The 16,827-nt window shown below is 41.2% G+C and overlaps 1 protein-coding gene across 1 annotated transcript in view; it reads left to right on the plus strand.

Moving 5' to 3' along the window:
• Positions 1-16,827, plus strand: part of PLEKHM3 (pleckstrin homology domain containing M3) — a 176,115-nt gene that overhangs the window by 39,530 nt on the left and 119,758 nt on the right. Inside the window, exon 3 of the mRNA XM_003784992.2 lies at positions 4,438-5,373. Coding sequence (XP_003785040.1) covers positions 4,438-5,373 — 936 coding nt within the window. The remainder of the gene's footprint in view (positions 1-4,437; positions 5,374-16,827) is intronic.

The following is a 16,827-nucleotide window of genomic DNA, read 5'->3' on the forward strand; positions in this document are numbered from 1 at the left end:
GCCACAACACCCAGCTATTTTTTGGTTGCAGCTGTCATTGTTGTTTGGCGGGCCCGGGCTGGATTCGAACCCACCACCTTAGGTGTATGTGGCTGGCACCTTAGCCACTTGAGCTACAGGCGCCGAGCCAGAAATGGTGTTTTTTAAAAAGACAAACTTTCATAAACTAACCAAAATGAAAGCATATAAATTACTCAATAATTACATATGCCAATATATGTTTATTGGCATTCCCAATTATTTTATTTATATACATGTATACTGATAGAAAATGTCTAAAGGTTCATACCGAATAGTCCACAGTCTAGGAAGCAGGATTGTGGATGCTAGGGTATAGAGGCAGAAACGTTTTTGCTTTTTACATTTCTTATTGAATTTGGATATAATCTTATTATAAGATTTAATAAATATTTGTGAATATGGAATAGTTTGTGGAATATATGCCAAAGAAGATGCGAGTCATAAGAGTAGTGTAGACATAGAGCCACGGTTCAGAGGAGGAGGGCTGCTTTCAAGGGGTGGGGATGAAGAAAGACTTCAGGAATAGGTGAGATTGTGTCCTAGTCCTAAAGTAAGAGAATGCGGAGAAGCTGCGAGAAAGGGCAATCGAGGTGGGGGACTGGTAGGAGAAAATGCATGAAGGTCTGGAGAGGACGAGTGGTAGAAAACAGCGGTCCAGCCAGCCGACTGCAGGGTGGGGCGTCAGCGAGAGACACAGCCTGAGATGGAGGCTCCCAGGAACTTTGGAAAGGAACATCAGAGGCTAATACACTCTGAACCCCTAACTAATCTTAACAGCCTTGAAAGTGGGCAAAAAACTGACTGATCCTCAACATACAAGTAGTACTTGACAGAAAAGTGGGAAACAGGAACATTTAAGCAACACCATGAATATATATACTCAGCCAAATTCAGAAGGCAGAAAATTCTACAGGGCAGATGAACCAATTTCTTTAGTGAACACACAGCATTAAAAAAGAAGATGAAGAAGGAACTGTTAGTAAACTAACAGTTACTAATTAACACTAACTGTTAGTAAGTGATCCTATCTGAATCACTTATGATATTAGGTAAAGTGAATTATATTACATTTGGCTCTTAAATAACTCAGGGATTCGGGGTGCCCATCCCCTGGGCAGTTGAAAATCCACACATGCATACACCTTTAGATTCCCCCAAAACTTTATTAAGAGCCTCCTGTTGACCGGAAGTCTTATCAATAACTAACAGTTGATTAACACGTGTTGTATGCTATATGTGTTATATACTATATTATTACAATAAAGCAAGCTAGCAAAAAGAAAAGGTAAAAAAATTATGAGAACATATATTTGCCATTCATTAAGTAGGGATAGATCCCCATAAAGGTCTGCACCCTTGCCTTTAGGTTGAATAGCTGAGGAGGAGGAGGAAGAAGAGGAGCTGGTCTTGCAGAGGCAGAAGAAAATTCACATATATGTGGACACATGCAGTTCAAACCCATGTTGTTGAATGGTTAACTGTTTTCATTTGTGATTATATTACTCATTAATGAAATTGAACAGTTTAATGCATTATTACCTGATGCTATTCATTTGTAAGATTATATTATTCACTTGTGAAATTGAACACTTTAAAAGAATTTGTGTAGGGTTAATTAAATGAGTTGACATGATACGGTCTGTGGAAACAAACGTTATGCTATGGCAAACTAGGAAAGCTTAAATTTAAATGTAGAGCTTCTGATTTGTCAGTAGCAAAAAATCCTAGCAAGAAACTTCAGAGCCAATGAAGAGTAGCAGTTGTTAGAGACTAAAGAGTAATAGCAGTTCTGTACTACTCTGTAGTCAAAGATAATTAATATAGCACACATGAAATATCAGTAAGAGTGAGGTGTGGTGGCTCATGCCTATAATCCCAGTAGCTCCAGAGACTGAGGCTGGAGGATTGCTTGAGGTCAGGAGTTCTAGACCAGCTTGGCCAACATAGTGAGAACCTGCACACACTCACATATAACTTCCATCTCTAAAAATATGTAAGTAAGTAAGCCAGGTGCAAGAGGATTGCTTGAGGGCAGGAGTTTGAGGCTCAGTGAGCTGTGATTATGCCACTGGCCACTTCACTCTAGCCTGGGTGACAGAGCAAGATCCTATTTCTAAAAAATGGAAGGAAGGAAAAGAGGGAGGAGAAGGAAGGAAGGAAGGAAGGAAATATGATAGATATAAACAAGCCCTCCATCCCTCCAGTGGAATAGGCACACCAGAGAATACTTTCCTGGTCACATTATCTATCTTCTTCTTGATTCCTGTTTTTTAAAGAAATTACACTACAAAACTGCAGTCTGTAAGAGTAGGACATTTCCTGTGATTAACACCCTTTCTTTTCTGTCCAATTTAATGTACTGTTTAGAGAGGGCTGAAGCTGGGGTGGGGGAACAGGCAGGAGAGACGTTGCTTACTGAGTGGGAAATAAAATATTGGCACACCTTCTTTAACGCCTTCTTTACCCCTATTCTGCATCTAGAAGGTGAGGGAACTTTGGAGACTCCCTAGCCCATCGTCTCTGCCCACCCCAGCTGGCATCTACCACCCTCGCTTAAACAGCCAGCAAGAAGTGATGTTTTAGTCAGGTTTGCTGCTAGTTTGGGCTCAATTAAAGTAGAATTTCTAATTCCTGGGAGCTGTTGTTAAAAGCTCTTGGGATATAAGAAAAGAGGAAAAATTGTAGCTAAAAGCAAGAGAGGTGGTTTTTATTTTACTCAGGGATTCAGGTGAGCTGTTGGGTCTCAAGGAGGGATGGGGCTAGAGGGACATGTTTTCAATCTTTATTATGGAAAAGGTTGAACCCTCAATGGAAGTGAGAGGGGGAAGAGGCAGCAGCAGCGTCTCTGACAGCGCTGCCTCCCTTACTGCATTATCAGACAAGAAAGATAACCTGCAAATAGACATCCATTATCTCTTTCTACAAAGGGATTAGTGTGGGTTGCAAGAAATTAATGGCTTTTGAGTTACCACAGACATACTAATGAATGTCAGGACCAGAGATGTAAAGCAGGTAAGGCTGCCTGCCTCATCTCTCCTTTTCTCTTTTGGTTTGCTATTTTAAGATCTAGATCTGCAGCCAAAAGCAGAAGTCATACCCTCTGGCAGTGTGATCTGTCTTCTTTGGGGGATGACTCAATTAGTTTATGACTGTCTCCAATGTGTGCCAGCAGAGAGATTGAGAAACATCTCAGAAATCAAAATCTCTACCAGGGAGAAGTGCTCTCACTTGCATGGATGTTATTTTCATGTCTGATAAAAGTATCAGAAAGTCTCTCAAGTGACAGTCCCCTTTTATTCAAGTACTAAATTGGTATGTATTGCAGCTAATATTGATTAAAGATGGCATGGCTATCTTTAATCAATGGGGAGGGGAGGGAGGAAGGGAAGGCAATTGCACTTACTGTATGCTGAGTATTATGTTAGGAGCTTTATTTCTAATTCAACAAGTACTTATTAAGCACCTACTATGTGCCAGGCAGGCCCCTACATGTTTTTATATACAGATGAAAAAAGAGACCTCACTCCTGCTCTCAGTGGGGCTTATAGTCCAGAGAAGTACCGAAGATATATTTTTTAAAAAAGAACTTTAAAGTTTATTTTATTTATCCAGCAATTTAAATAAACTATCATATTACACCCTGATAAGAGTTCATGATAGAGGAATACTATAGTAGGGATCCCTGTTCTGACCTTCTGACTCAGGGTGAGTCAGGACTGTCTCCCTTCATGGAAGAGGGTGTGTGGTCACTGCTTGGAGCAGAGGGAAGAGACATTGCAAGCCAAGGAAACAGCACAATCACAGTGAACTCAGAGAGAAAACTGCTATTTAAGCAGAGACCTAAAAAGTGAGCTAGTCAGGTCAAGCCCAGAGAACTGGTCACTAGACAGAGGCTCCTGAATGGCCTTGAGGGCCAACAAGGGGCCTGTAGGCAGCACACTTTATGCTGTCTCCTTTCTGCTGACCCTTCCTGGCTTTACCAGCCTCAGAAAAGATAAGAGTGTTAGCAAGAAGTTAGGTCAAGTGGCGGAAGGAACATTCTCTCGAGTATTTGTACTTTGAAGAATGTTCCCTAGAAAACAACGAGCCCTGTCAGGGTGTGGTCGGTTCCCAGACCCAAGGGTATAGCCAGTCACAGTTATTCCACTATTTCTGTTTCCCCTACAGACCTCTCCATGTCACATTGACATTGTACACCCCATGCTTACTCTTGCACTTGTAATTCCATCCTCGTTCAGTTTTTTAGACTCAAAATTTCCCCTAGCTACATCTTGGCACTTAGCTGCCATCTTGGAATTCTACTGCTTCTGCTTTGTGTAGTTTAAACTAGAAGGCTACCAGTCTCTGATCTGCTTGGTTTCTTGCACCTATCTTCTCGTAACTAATTCATACTTTGCCTCTTCTTTTTCTTTCTAGAACACAAACAGACATTCCCAAATATTCTCAAGAAGGGTTACCTGGAGATTAGGAAGGACCATGACAGTTATTGGCAAAGCTGTTATGCAGAACTTTCACCCTACAACTTATGCTTCTACAGCCTCGACGGCAGCGGGAATCAAAACCTCTATGCCACGTACCAGCTTTCGCACTTCCAGAGCATATCTGTTTTGGGCAACCTCGAGGCCAGGATGGTGGATACTGTTCTGTATGACAACACCCAGCTGCAGCTTAAGGCAGAGTCACCGTGGGAGGCTTTGGACTGGGGGCAGAAGCTTTGGGAGGTCGTACATGCCACTGTGCCTGGGTACGTGAGACGGCACGATGACATGGCAAACTCCCCTGGCCTTGGTCATCATGTGGACTGTGCACAGAATCATTGTTTACAGAAGAAATCCAGTGGGCTGTTGCCACCATCCCTAGTCCTGGATAGCCCCAAACAGTACCAAAATATCCTCAAATCAGGGACTCTCTACAGGCTGACTGTCCAAAACAACTGGAAGGCGTTCTCATTTGTGCTGAGCAGGGCCTACCTGATGGCCTTCCAGCCTGGCAAGCTGGATGAGGATCCGCTGTTGAGCTACAATGTGGACGTGTGTCTGGCTGTCCAGATGGACAACCTGGATGGCTGTGACTCTTGCTTTCAAGTCATTTTCCCCCAAGATGTCCTTCGTCTGCGAGCTGAGACCCGGCAGAGGGCTCAGGAGTGGATGGAGGCTCTGAAAACAGCTGCCAATGCGGCGAGGAGTTCAGAGCAAAACCTGCAAGTCACACTGAGGAACAAACCCAAGGAGCAGATGGGTGGGCAGGAACTCAGGAAGAGCAAACGCCAGTCCGTGACCACCAGCTTCCTGAGCATTCTGACGACTTTGTCTTTGGAACGAGGACTCACTGCTCAGAGTTTCAAATGTGCAGGTATGAGACAAATTTTCAGCTTAAAGCTCATGAAAGAACAGGCCTGACTCTCACAATTGGAATTCATTTTAAAAATCCCCTTACTAGGCTAGTCGCTGCTTCCTCCTGTTATAAAAAGCATCTCTCCTCCAAAGAGTTTGCTGTATATTTTAAAACATCTGTCCCTCCTCAGGCCATGCTGGTGTAGTAAACAGAAGCAGCTATGATATACCCCATGAAGTCAAAATGGCTTGGCTGAAGCCTAACCAAACTAGGATTCAGGCTTCCTGAGTCAGCTGTGGGTCCATGTGCTCTGCCTTCTTCAATTAAAGTTTGCTGACTATGAATGTCGCTTATTGTCTCACAGGAGGCATTTAGGCCCAAAGCTGACTACTAACACTCTATAGGCAAGGAAAATGTCTGTACTTAGTAACCGTCATTGATCTTGACCTTGTCAAATCCTGTTAAGTTGGAATATAGAAAATCAGCCTTGACAGAAAATCTAGAGGTGGCTGAAAGTAGGGTAGATGATGATTCAGCAGGTGACTATTGAGTCACGATGGGCCTCTGCCTCACCACGGGGAAGCTCTGGGCTTCTAGAACATGTAAGGATGAGACACAAAGTGGAGATTAGTAACTTTATTTCTTAAAACATTATTACTGCTTTTCTCCTCTGCTCCACCTTCTTCCCACCTTCCCAAAGATAGTAACATTTAAAAAAAATTTTTTTAAAACCTCACTAAACCGTATCTATCTACCAGTACTTAGATTCTTTCCTTTTTTATTAAACCCCACAATTTGTAATAATGAACTTATCATAAGGATAGCTTCAATGGAAGGCTGATTGGGGAATTTTTAATTCAGTTCTATTAGATTTAAGTAGGTTGTTTAAAAATAAACAAGAAACTCACCAGCAGCTAAAAGCAAATTTTAAATTTTGTCCTTGCTCCTATATGGTAAAAAGCTAAGTAGTGGTGGCACAATGAAAACTCCTGTTTTGAATTTAGGTTAGTTATGATGATGGCCTTTGCTGTTGAAAAATAATTTATCCAGGGTGGGATTAAGTAAATCATTTTGGCCTTGACCAGAAGGTCTCTGTGACTCTGGAGCAGAAACTTGCATGGTGGGATTTAAGACCAGAAAAACCAAGCCAGTGAAGAAGCCGTATTGCATAAATGCATTTAACTGCAGGCACGAAAGTCCTTGTGTTACATCAACCAGCTACTTTTGGAAAATGACTGTGGAAGTAATGAGTAGTAAAACAGATACTAGTTTCAGCTTAGTTGGCGGTATTTTTGTTTTGTTTTGTTTAGAAATTATTGACATTTCAATGTCTTATACTAGCATTCAGAGTTTAGGCATTCAATAAGGATTTGAGGAGTGCTTATTCTGTAGTTATCCTGAAATTATGGTAAACTTTTCTTTAGATTGCTGACAGGGTCGTCAGATCTGTTGTATTCCTGAAATAAGGGAGAACAGCTCTAGTTGCTTCTCAAGGTAGAGCCTAGAGTGGCTGAGTCAAGAAATTTGCTAGTGAAAGGGGGCAGAAAAGACTCAGGTGTTACTCGTCGTCACCTGATTCAACTTCCTCTCAGCAGTTTGCTTCCTCCTGGAGTGTGCATGGCCCACGTTATATCCTGCATTAGCAGCGCTCAGAGAGGGGAGACATGTAGGGAGAGGGTACCAGGCAGCAAGCTTACAGCAGCCAGCAGTTACAGAAATAAAAACAGGAAAGAAAGAAAGAAAAGTGAGGAAAAGAGGGAGAAGGAAGCCAAGTAGAAAAGAAAAGGGAAGCATTCTATGATGTAAGAAACGCAACTTTCTGGCTGCTTTAGGTTCCATGCAATAGGAGGCCTCCCTTTGCTGTCTAAATTTCGTGTCACCAAATGTATCTGGTTGGAGGGTGGGTTGGGGAAGGGTCCTGGTAGGGGATGCAAGGGAGAGAGGTAACATAGTCTTAGACGTATTTGCTCTGCTCAGCTTTTCTTCATGCTTTGGTTTAGAGTTCTAATGAGTGGGGAGAGGTCAGTCCTAATCGGTACAGTGTGGCACATTGCAAAGCAAAAAATATACATATATTTCATTTCAGTGCCCCTTCTCCCATCAGAAAGTGCTACATTCCGTTGCTTTGAAGTTTACCAGGTTATTTTTCTTTCATAAGACTTGCGCTTGAATATTGGTTTCCTACCTCAGGTAAGAATACGTTGTCTCCTGTAGGGGGCAGAGTCTCAAAGGAAAACGGCAAAAACGTGTTAAGCAAACCTCTGAATGTTTTTTAAATGACTTGGGAGACTGTTCATTATATCAGAGATTATTATAGCAGGTGGGAACTTTACAAATTGATCTGTTTCTCACAAACGTAGTTAATCTAAGCCAGCTGCTGCTTCTTCCTTTTGTCCCTGTGTCCTCTAACTTGACATCCTCATAAAACACACATTCGGTGAAGAAGCTGGTTAGAGCGTGTTTACCTTCCAAAATGCCAAGAAGTCTACTACATTGTTTTTAGTGAGTTTTGGCTTTATGCGTTATTTTAAGGACAAGCTAATTCAAGTATTGCATGGTTTTAGTGCGCGTGTCTTTAGACTCTCACTTTCTATGTCTTAGCCCTCCCCCCTTTAAAATTTGGGTAAATAAACTTTAAAAAGGGCAGATTGTACTGAGTAGCTCTTTATTATGATGTCATTTACTTGCTATTCAGGAAAAGCCACAAATGTTGGCTTTTAAATTTATAAAATAGTGCATTTGGCCTTATTTCATTAAATTCTTTCTGTAAGTGAAGAATTTTCTATATCATTCTTTAAAACTTAAACAGCCCCTACAGAAAAAATGGGTCTTGACCATCCAAAAGTGGCTGAGGTTATGGTTTTGGAAATATATGCTAGTGCAGAACTGTGGATCTCTTAAACATGTGCTTGGACTTCTGATCTTTGTATCTAATCATACGTGATTGATCCATAGGATTGACATATCATATGAGATTGATCCATGGTTGCCCTGAGCTTAGGAAGCCCCAACAACTGTGGTCTTCTTGCTGTTTCTGGAACCTGTTATGGTCATGCCAACTTTACACTTACTGGTTCTTCTTCCTGAAACTCAAAAATTAAGTTCTTCCATTCGTTCTGTCATTTGTTGTGTGCACCTGGATGAGTCAATGCCGCAGGAAAGCAAGCACAGTCCTGGTGCTCACGAAACTTGCAGTCTGCTGGGGAAGACAAGACTTTAATCAAATAATCATATCAATGAGTGCTGAAGGGACTGTGACAGGAGCTACCCAGTGAAGCGAGGCCCACACATTGGATTAGAGAGCTGTTAGGGATGGCACCGTGGAACAGTATGCAGATGCAGGCTTTCAATCATTTTTGACCTGCAAAATAAAAAGGCAATTGATTAGGTTGAACTTAATGTTTGACCCTGAAGTTACTGAAGGTTCCTGGACAGAGAAGCATGTGATGGGAATGGTATTTAAGCAGTTAAGTTTGGCCAGTACAGTAGCTCACACCTGTAATGCTAGCACTCTGGGAGACAGAGAAGGCAGATTGCCTGAGCTCAGGAGTTTGAGACAAGCCTGAGATCCTGTCTCTATCTAAAAAAAAAGAAAAGAAAAATATAGAAAAACTAGGCAGCATTGTGGTGGGCACCTGGAGACCCAGCTAATCAGAAGGCTGAGACAAGGGGGATCACGTGACCCCAGGAGTTTGAGATTACTGTGAGCTAGGATGCCATTACATTCTACCTAGGGCATAGAATGAGATTTTGTCTATCTTAAAAACAAAAAGTCAATTTGGGGTACTTTAGTACAGCTTTTCAGGAACACCTCTGTAACAGGAAATAAGGTGTACTTCTTTAGTGAAATTACTGGTTAGAGTTTAAAATGTTGTCTGGCAGTGGGAATCCATGGTATTAACAGATGACTACACAGATTAAAATAGTTATGACGTATGTACCTGTAAGTGGCTCTAAGTTAGGTTACTCAGAAAATGCCCTATAAATTAGATTAGAAAGCAGCAGCTCTGCCTTTGTTAGGAATTTCACTTGTGCACCTACCTATTTACACCAGAGAGATCCATGGTTTCCTTGACACTAGCACACAGAGATATTTTTCCTGTAATTTCCCAGCAATCAAGAAACCTAGCAATTGAGCACTATACTCAGTATTAGGGGACTTGCTTCTAGGTGTGACAAGACTTGCAAAGCTTACCTTTGAAAGTGTTCTTGTGTGACTGTTTTATAATCTGGAGATGAAATTGGATGGCCCACTGTGGGGCAGTATTCCTGATTCTGAACTGAAGTTGACCATGTAAACGGAAGGGACAGCAGGAAAGACGGTGAGCCTGCGGGATCCCCACACCATTTTCACACCGTCAGTTTTTATGGTTTTACTCCTTTGGCTGCTGTTTAACCTCTTGGGACGGCTGTTGGTAATTACATCTCTCTGGCATTAAGAGCTTTTTGCTTTCCTTTTTTCCCTCCAGCCCTTGGGAGGGGTAAACCCAAGGAGGGGGGAGAAGTTTTGCTGTGAATTCTTCAGCCATTTAGTGCAAATTCCTGTAATTACCGGCATTGTGTCTTCTCTGAATGGCACATAATACAGCAGAAGCCATTCCTAATTGAGACCTTACAGGAGGTACAAATCCCCTCTTTGTTCAGCCTGACAAATTAGTGCCAGAAAGTGGCAGGGTCCGAGTGGGAATCAAAGGCAAGAAACACAAAGATGGAACTTAAAGCTACAGTAATAACCCTCTCTTGTCCCGAAGGGAAAAAAAGTAATGACCAATGAAAAATGAAGTTTTTTTTGTTATAAATTCCCTTGACATGACAGCACCTCTGGGCTGCTCTATTTATTTAGCAAAAGTGATTAAATAGTAATACAACAGGCCTGCCCATTGTTTCCCCGGGGGCCCCACCTCACAGACCCCTGCTGCCTGGGCTAATTGATTGACAATGAACCTCTGATAAAGAAGTATGTTGTTAGGACCTGGGGTAGGGGGTAGGGGGGCATTTTTCCCCTCTTTATGTATCAGAGAGAGAGAGAATGAATTTCATTTTTGCTTGAATTGCACTTGAGTTTTTCTTTGCCCCACCCCCTTTTTCCTCTCTTCTCTCCCTCCGCGCCCCCCGCCCCCAGCTTTTCAGTAGTTGGTTCCAGCTAGCATTCATAAACAGGTAGAGGGGAGTCAGAACTGCAGTGTAGACTTTTGACAAGTTTATCTTCAGAGCTAACTTCCTCTCTCCCCCTGCTCCCTGAAGGGTAGAATAGGCATGTGAGAAGAGAGAAAAGTGGAAGGGAGCTGATTACTGGTGCTTTAAGGCCAGAAAAGCCTCCCCCCACCTTTTTTTTTTCAGTTTTTCATATGTGAGAATGGATATCTGTCTGAAACCCGTCTTTGTACTCATTTTCTCTTGAATTCCTTGCTCAACTGTGTACACTAATAACATTAGCTGTTTGAGAGGGGTTGTGGAGTAAGAAATAAAACCCTGAGGTTTTATTCTCTCTTCTCAGTTCCCAGGAAGCCAACATTGATTATTTGAGGATAAAATCTGGCTGCTTGTAGAGTAACTCAGTACTCCAAGGATGCTGTAAGTTGTGGGAAGATGACCGAAGGACTCCAGGCAGATAATTAATAGCTCCTAGTTATACATGTTCAACTAGCTAAGCTGAAGCTAAATCCCTAATTTAACTCTGTTACAGCTGCAAAAACAAATCATTTCAAGCTCCTATGAAAGCAAAATATATTAAGCAAACATTATTGACCTTGTTAATACCACATGGCATTTCATGTGATAAATGAGGGTGTATTTCTGGCAAAGGCCTCTTTTATGACATCGTTCAGACATAAAGGACACCTTTACCCTAGCAATGCAAGCATCCTTGATAGAAAGTATGGGCTGGTTAATTATTCATTAAATAGCTGACAGTCTGGAAGAAAGCAATATTTCTGTGTTGGATCTAGTTAGTTACTTATTGGCCTGGGGTAAATCAGGCAGATTAGCAATTCTTAAGAAAAAGAGAAATTGAATTCCGAACTGATGCTGATTATGCATGTGAATCTACATAAAGAAAGATCTGCTGGTTTCTAAATGCCAAAAAGAGTAGTAGAGTATTATGCTCTTAAAGAAAAAAAGTTCTAGAGTAGCCAAAATCTGTTTTTATTCCCATGTGAAAAATTAGGGAGCCCTTTAGAAGCCAAAGTGCCAGATCTTCTAAGGAGATGAGAGATGGAAACAAACAAAAAAAATTGACTTTCCTTTATATCTCTAAATATTATCTTTACCACTATTTTCAAATTTGTCTCCCACTGGGTGGAAATAAGGTGAAGATTTATTTGAGTTAAGGAGTAAGGAGGTGGCCAGTTGGAGATGGCAAATAGTGAAGAAAAACTCAGATGCCCTCCCAAGACGTATAAACAGCTTGGATAAATGAGAATTGTTCCGGCTGTTGTTTTCTTCTCACGTTGCATTGTCTAAGTCATTTTGTTATTGAGTGTTTTGGATGGTTGTCTCAATTCCTAGGGGATTTTGGTGCTAAAGGGCTGAATTTTATTTTCCCAGCCCTGAAAAAACCACCAGAAGGCTTGCTGAAAGTAAAAATCATTGAGTGGAGTTGTAGTGGTGGGTCCCTTTCAACAAGCATTTGTGAAACCCCTTGTGTGCACCACATATGCTCTGCCAGGTAACTTGGAATATGCAAGTAGGAATGAGGTGAAAGCTGTGTTCTCCAAAGACTTATAGGACCCTCCCCACCCCCTGCCAAGGGTATATATAAGGCTGGAAGGGGGTAAAGAGAATGGGACTGGGTGGCCAGGGGTCAAGCCATCCTGGCCACTGGCTTGAAAACCATTACATCCGTATCTTTGCTTATGTCAGGGATCCTTGTTCTAGAAAATTTGAAAACTAAAATGGTCCCCTACTCCCTATCCCATTTTAAACTTTGTCTTTGTCTTTTTCTACAGAATTAAACTCAGGAAAAAAGTCTCTTTGGCTTTTACTACCATCTATCAAAGATAAAACTTGAAGTTTTGTTGTGTGTTAATCGTGTAGTAGGCTCTTTGGAAGATATAAGAGAAGAGTGCTTGTGGTCGGGAACCCCTGGGACTTTATCGTCTGGCTGAGGATGCACATGGAAAATGAAGGATTCGGCTCGGTGCCTGTGGCTCAAGTGGCTAAGGCGCCAGCCACATACACCTAAGGTGGCGGGTTCAAATCCAGCCAAACAACAATGATGGCTGCAACCGGAAAAAAAAAAAAGCCAGGTGTTGTGGCGGGCGCCTGTGGTCCCAGCTACTTGGGAGGCTGAGGCAGGAGACTCGCTTGAGCCCAGGAGTTGGAGGTTGCTGTGAGCTGTAATGTCATGCCACTCTACCCAGGGGGACAGCTTGAGGCTCTGTCTCAAAAAAAGAAAAAAGAAAATGAAGGATTCTAGATAATTAGGTCAGGTCCACACTGGATAGCACTTAGTATTCAGAAAAGTGTTTGGCAAAACCCTCAAAACAGAGAAACTTGGATTAGCAGAGATTATAGTATGTACGTTGTTCTGTGAATTATTATATTGGCAGTTTCACCCAAGAGTTATTGACTATTGGATCCCTTTCAGTCTAGGTTGTGAATAAAGGTACATGACGGTAATGAGAAGAAACTTAATTTAGTAATTATGAGCAAGAACACTGGAGCAAGACTGCCTAGGTTTCCAGATCTGCTACTTACTAGCTCTGTGACGCTGAGCAAATTACTCAACCTCTCTTTACCTCCTTATCTCAGATGTGAGAAGATAATCATATCTACTTTATTAGTTTTTAGTGAGAATAACTTGAGTTAAAAGGTCTTAACAATAGTAGCTGGCACATAGTAGGTGCTACATAAGGGTTAACTATTAGTATTTGCCCCCACATGACAATAATAATTACCTGGATAGAGATATCATAGGTGTACTTACCAAATTTGCAGCTATCACAAAACTAGTTTGGACAACTACTGGTAAGATGTTGAATGACAAAATCGAGATTCTGAAACACAAGCCAGAGGAATAGAACAAAACAAACGTGATGAGATTTATTTAGTAGGGATAAATAAGCTGTCTTCTGCTTATACTCAGCAAATTAACCTCAGCAGTAGAAAAGGGACAGAGGTAACTTCAGCCAGGGGCAGCCAATGGGGGTGTACAAATGAGGCAATTGGGAAACCAGGGTTTGTGGTGCCATAGCTACATCAAAAGCATTCACCAAACAGGTCCAGAAAGAAGAGATAATATCTTCACTGTGCTCTGCCCTGGCCAGACTACACCTGGAAATTTCAGGTATGGATGTGCTTTTTAAGATTAAACATTGACATCTATTAAGATAATGAAGGACAAAAATCTGTAGCATGTAGGTACATATGACCTAGAATAGGGAGGACACAGGTCTTAGCTCCATACACTTGCAGGGAAGAGAAAATAGGCTTACTCTGTGTAATTCCATCTGGACCAACGTAACAAATACCCAGAGTGGACAGGATTTTCCTTACTTAAGAAGAGTCAGTGGTTGTGGGTGAAAATGAGTAGAATGGTAAGAGGCTTGGTCAATGAAAGTGGAAAAAATGGAATTTTGATATCAAGACAACTCACTTGTCTGATGTAGATTTTTCTTGTCTATAAGATAAAGAGATTTATTCATTCAACCTTTCTGTAGATGTTTATTGGCCCCTCCTATGTGCTAACTGCTATGCTTTCTGCATGGTGAATAAGACAATCCTATTATGTGTCCTTACAGAACTTGAAGATTGGAAACCAGGCAAATAAGTAATTATAACACACAGTTGAACTCAGAGGTCTTAGACTTCTCTTCCAACTCTTCCATCTCTGCCATATTTTAGAGAGAATGGCTTTGCTGTATGTGGTCTCTTTTATCTCTTATTTTGTGAATCTTTCAATGTCTATAGAAGATTAGAGAAAATGAGATTAATGTGGTCCTCCATTTAAAGCTCATTTAATAAGTAATACCTTTTTCCTTTGAGGAAGAGAATTTAAACCAGTAAAAATAAAAGTTGTCTAAGAAGACAGGAGATAGGAATCCTTTTCCTGACTCTGATGTCTATCATTAAATAAATTACTTTACTTTTTATCCTTTTTTGCAGTCTTAAGTTTCTAGGTCCAGGAAATAATTTTTTAAAAAAATAAATGTAGAAGAAGAATATGAATACACACTGAAATAGTAATAAGAGTCTATGGAAGAAGAAGAATGTTATATAATTTGTGTTTTAAACTGTTTCACATCCTAAGATTCAAAGATATTTGATCACTTTATATAAGTAGGCCGTTTGATTTTATAGGATATAAATTTGCTTTTTTGATTTATTCCTGGTATTCTCATCACAGAAGTCACATGTTGGTCTTTGATATGTTTCAGAAGAATAAAATCATTTTGAATTTCAGAAGATAGAGATCTTTTGATAGACCTTCCTGAACTTCATAGACCATAGCTGTGCTGTCTTTTTTTTTTTTTTTTAAAGCCGTTCATTTCTCCCAGTCTTTGTTGCTATACTTTGGTCTGGAAAGTTCTTGTCCCTTTTTGTAGCTTCCTTTTTGGTTAACATTGTTCTCATCTTGTGTTCATTTCCGGCTTAACTTCTAAAGAAAGTGTTAATATACTATTAGGCTCCATATTGACCTCAAAGTTTTTATTTATTGACCTTTTACTGGGAGAGAAACTGGTCTAGGTATGATTTTAGGATAAACTCTGATAGGGCAAGCATCTCCTTATTTTCTAGCTACTTTCCTTGAAAAACTAAGCTTTTCATGGACTCCTAAGAGTAAGAGCTTCTTGAGAGGTTTTTTAAAATCCATTACACTGCCTAAAGGCAGGAACATACTTAAGTGAAAAACTTGCTATTTTAATACATCTCTGGGTAAGGAAATGTCGTAAGATAGCAGCACTAATTTATTTCATGCATTCATATTTTCATCTAATTATGCATTCATTCAATAAACGTGGGCCACATACAATCCCAGAAATTGAGGTGTAGGGGTAAACAAAAAGTTAATTTTGCAGTATGACATATGCCTGTACGTGTGCCTGTTTACCCTAAACTATGAAACATATTAACACAGAAAATGTTTTAATTGAATCACATTAATATAAAACAGAGAACACGGAAATCCCTCCCTTGTTTCAGATGAAAAGTAGAGCAGGCCTGCAAAGCAGCAAGCCCTGACATGAGCCCTGGGATCAGGGCTGACAGCTGACGCTTGGACATGTTGGTTGTGCTTCTGGATACAGTTCTGTGTTGTACTTTTGTTGAAGACTTCGGGGTGTGAAAAATCTTTTACACCCTTGTTTCCCAAACCTTTCTTGACCACCTCCCCCTCCTTCCTCCGCTCCAGTACCCCAAGTATAGTTGAACATTCCTCCTTTGTGACCCAGATCCACCCCTGCTCCCATGGACTCCTATCACGGGCATGTCTTCTTGTCTCACTTTACTGAGGGCAGGCCCTGCATCAATGTGTCTATCCCAGGATCTCTCAAAGTGTGGCTTGAGTGCACACTTTGCATCAGAATCATGGCTGTGATATGGGGGTGGTGGTGCTGGACCCTTCCCAAGGCCAGTCCCAAGTCAGAATCTCTGGGATTTTTAACAAATTTTCCAATTGACTTGAATGCAGACAAAGTTTGAAAAATCACTGGTTTAGCCTATAGAATGTTTTTAGTGAATGAATCAAGCCATGCTTCTGTTTTCTCTAGGTTATTAAGCACATTTCCTTTAACTATTTCTTCCACATACGTTCAACATTTTAGCTATTGAGGTGTTAATCTGCTGAAACATCTTGAGTTTTCTCTGTCTTCCTTAAGTTCTGGAGACGTCAGTGGTGTTATAATAGGGTTCTACCTTGTAATGAGTATGAAGAAAGGGAGGGCCGAGTTCAAATTTCTTACCTACATTCTGGCTTCCTTTTTAATACATCTAAATGTTATGCCTAGTTTTTATTTTGTACTTGATAAGCATATTAGTTTGAATTTTGAGATAGCCTTTACCTCCCTCACTTAATTTGTTATCCCCCAGGTCATCCTCACCTAAGTGACCACAACAGACTCCTAACTCGTTTTCCTGCTTTTATTCTAGCCTTTCCCAAAGCTTATCTCCACTGCAGTGAGTGTGATCTTATTAAACTTTACATTGACTTTAGCACTTTTCTCTTTGCAGTCCTCCAGTGGCCTCCCACTTCTTTTGGAGCCCAGCATCGTCACAGGGACCCTGCCTACCTCCCCAGTTTCGGCTCTCGCCCTCTTGCCACTTTCCCCCCCTGCAGCTCACGCCACACTGGCCTCACTCTGTCCCTCAGATGCATCGCCTCCTTCCCAGCCTTAGCTTGTGCAGGTGCCTCTCCTTGGAATGTTGCTGCCCCAACTCAGTCTTCAGGTCACTACTGAAATGTTACTTTCTCAAGAACACCTTCTCCAGCCCCTCAAACCGACTGAGGACCTATTAGATTCTCTCCCTTCTCCA

This window comes from Otolemur garnettii, unplaced genomic scaffold, assembly GCF_000181295.1.
Source record: "Otolemur garnettii isolate 467f Iridium unplaced genomic scaffold, OtoGar3 scaffold00013, whole genome shotgun sequence".
Lineage (NCBI taxonomy): Eukaryota > Metazoa > Chordata > Mammalia > Primates > Galagidae > Otolemur > Otolemur garnettii.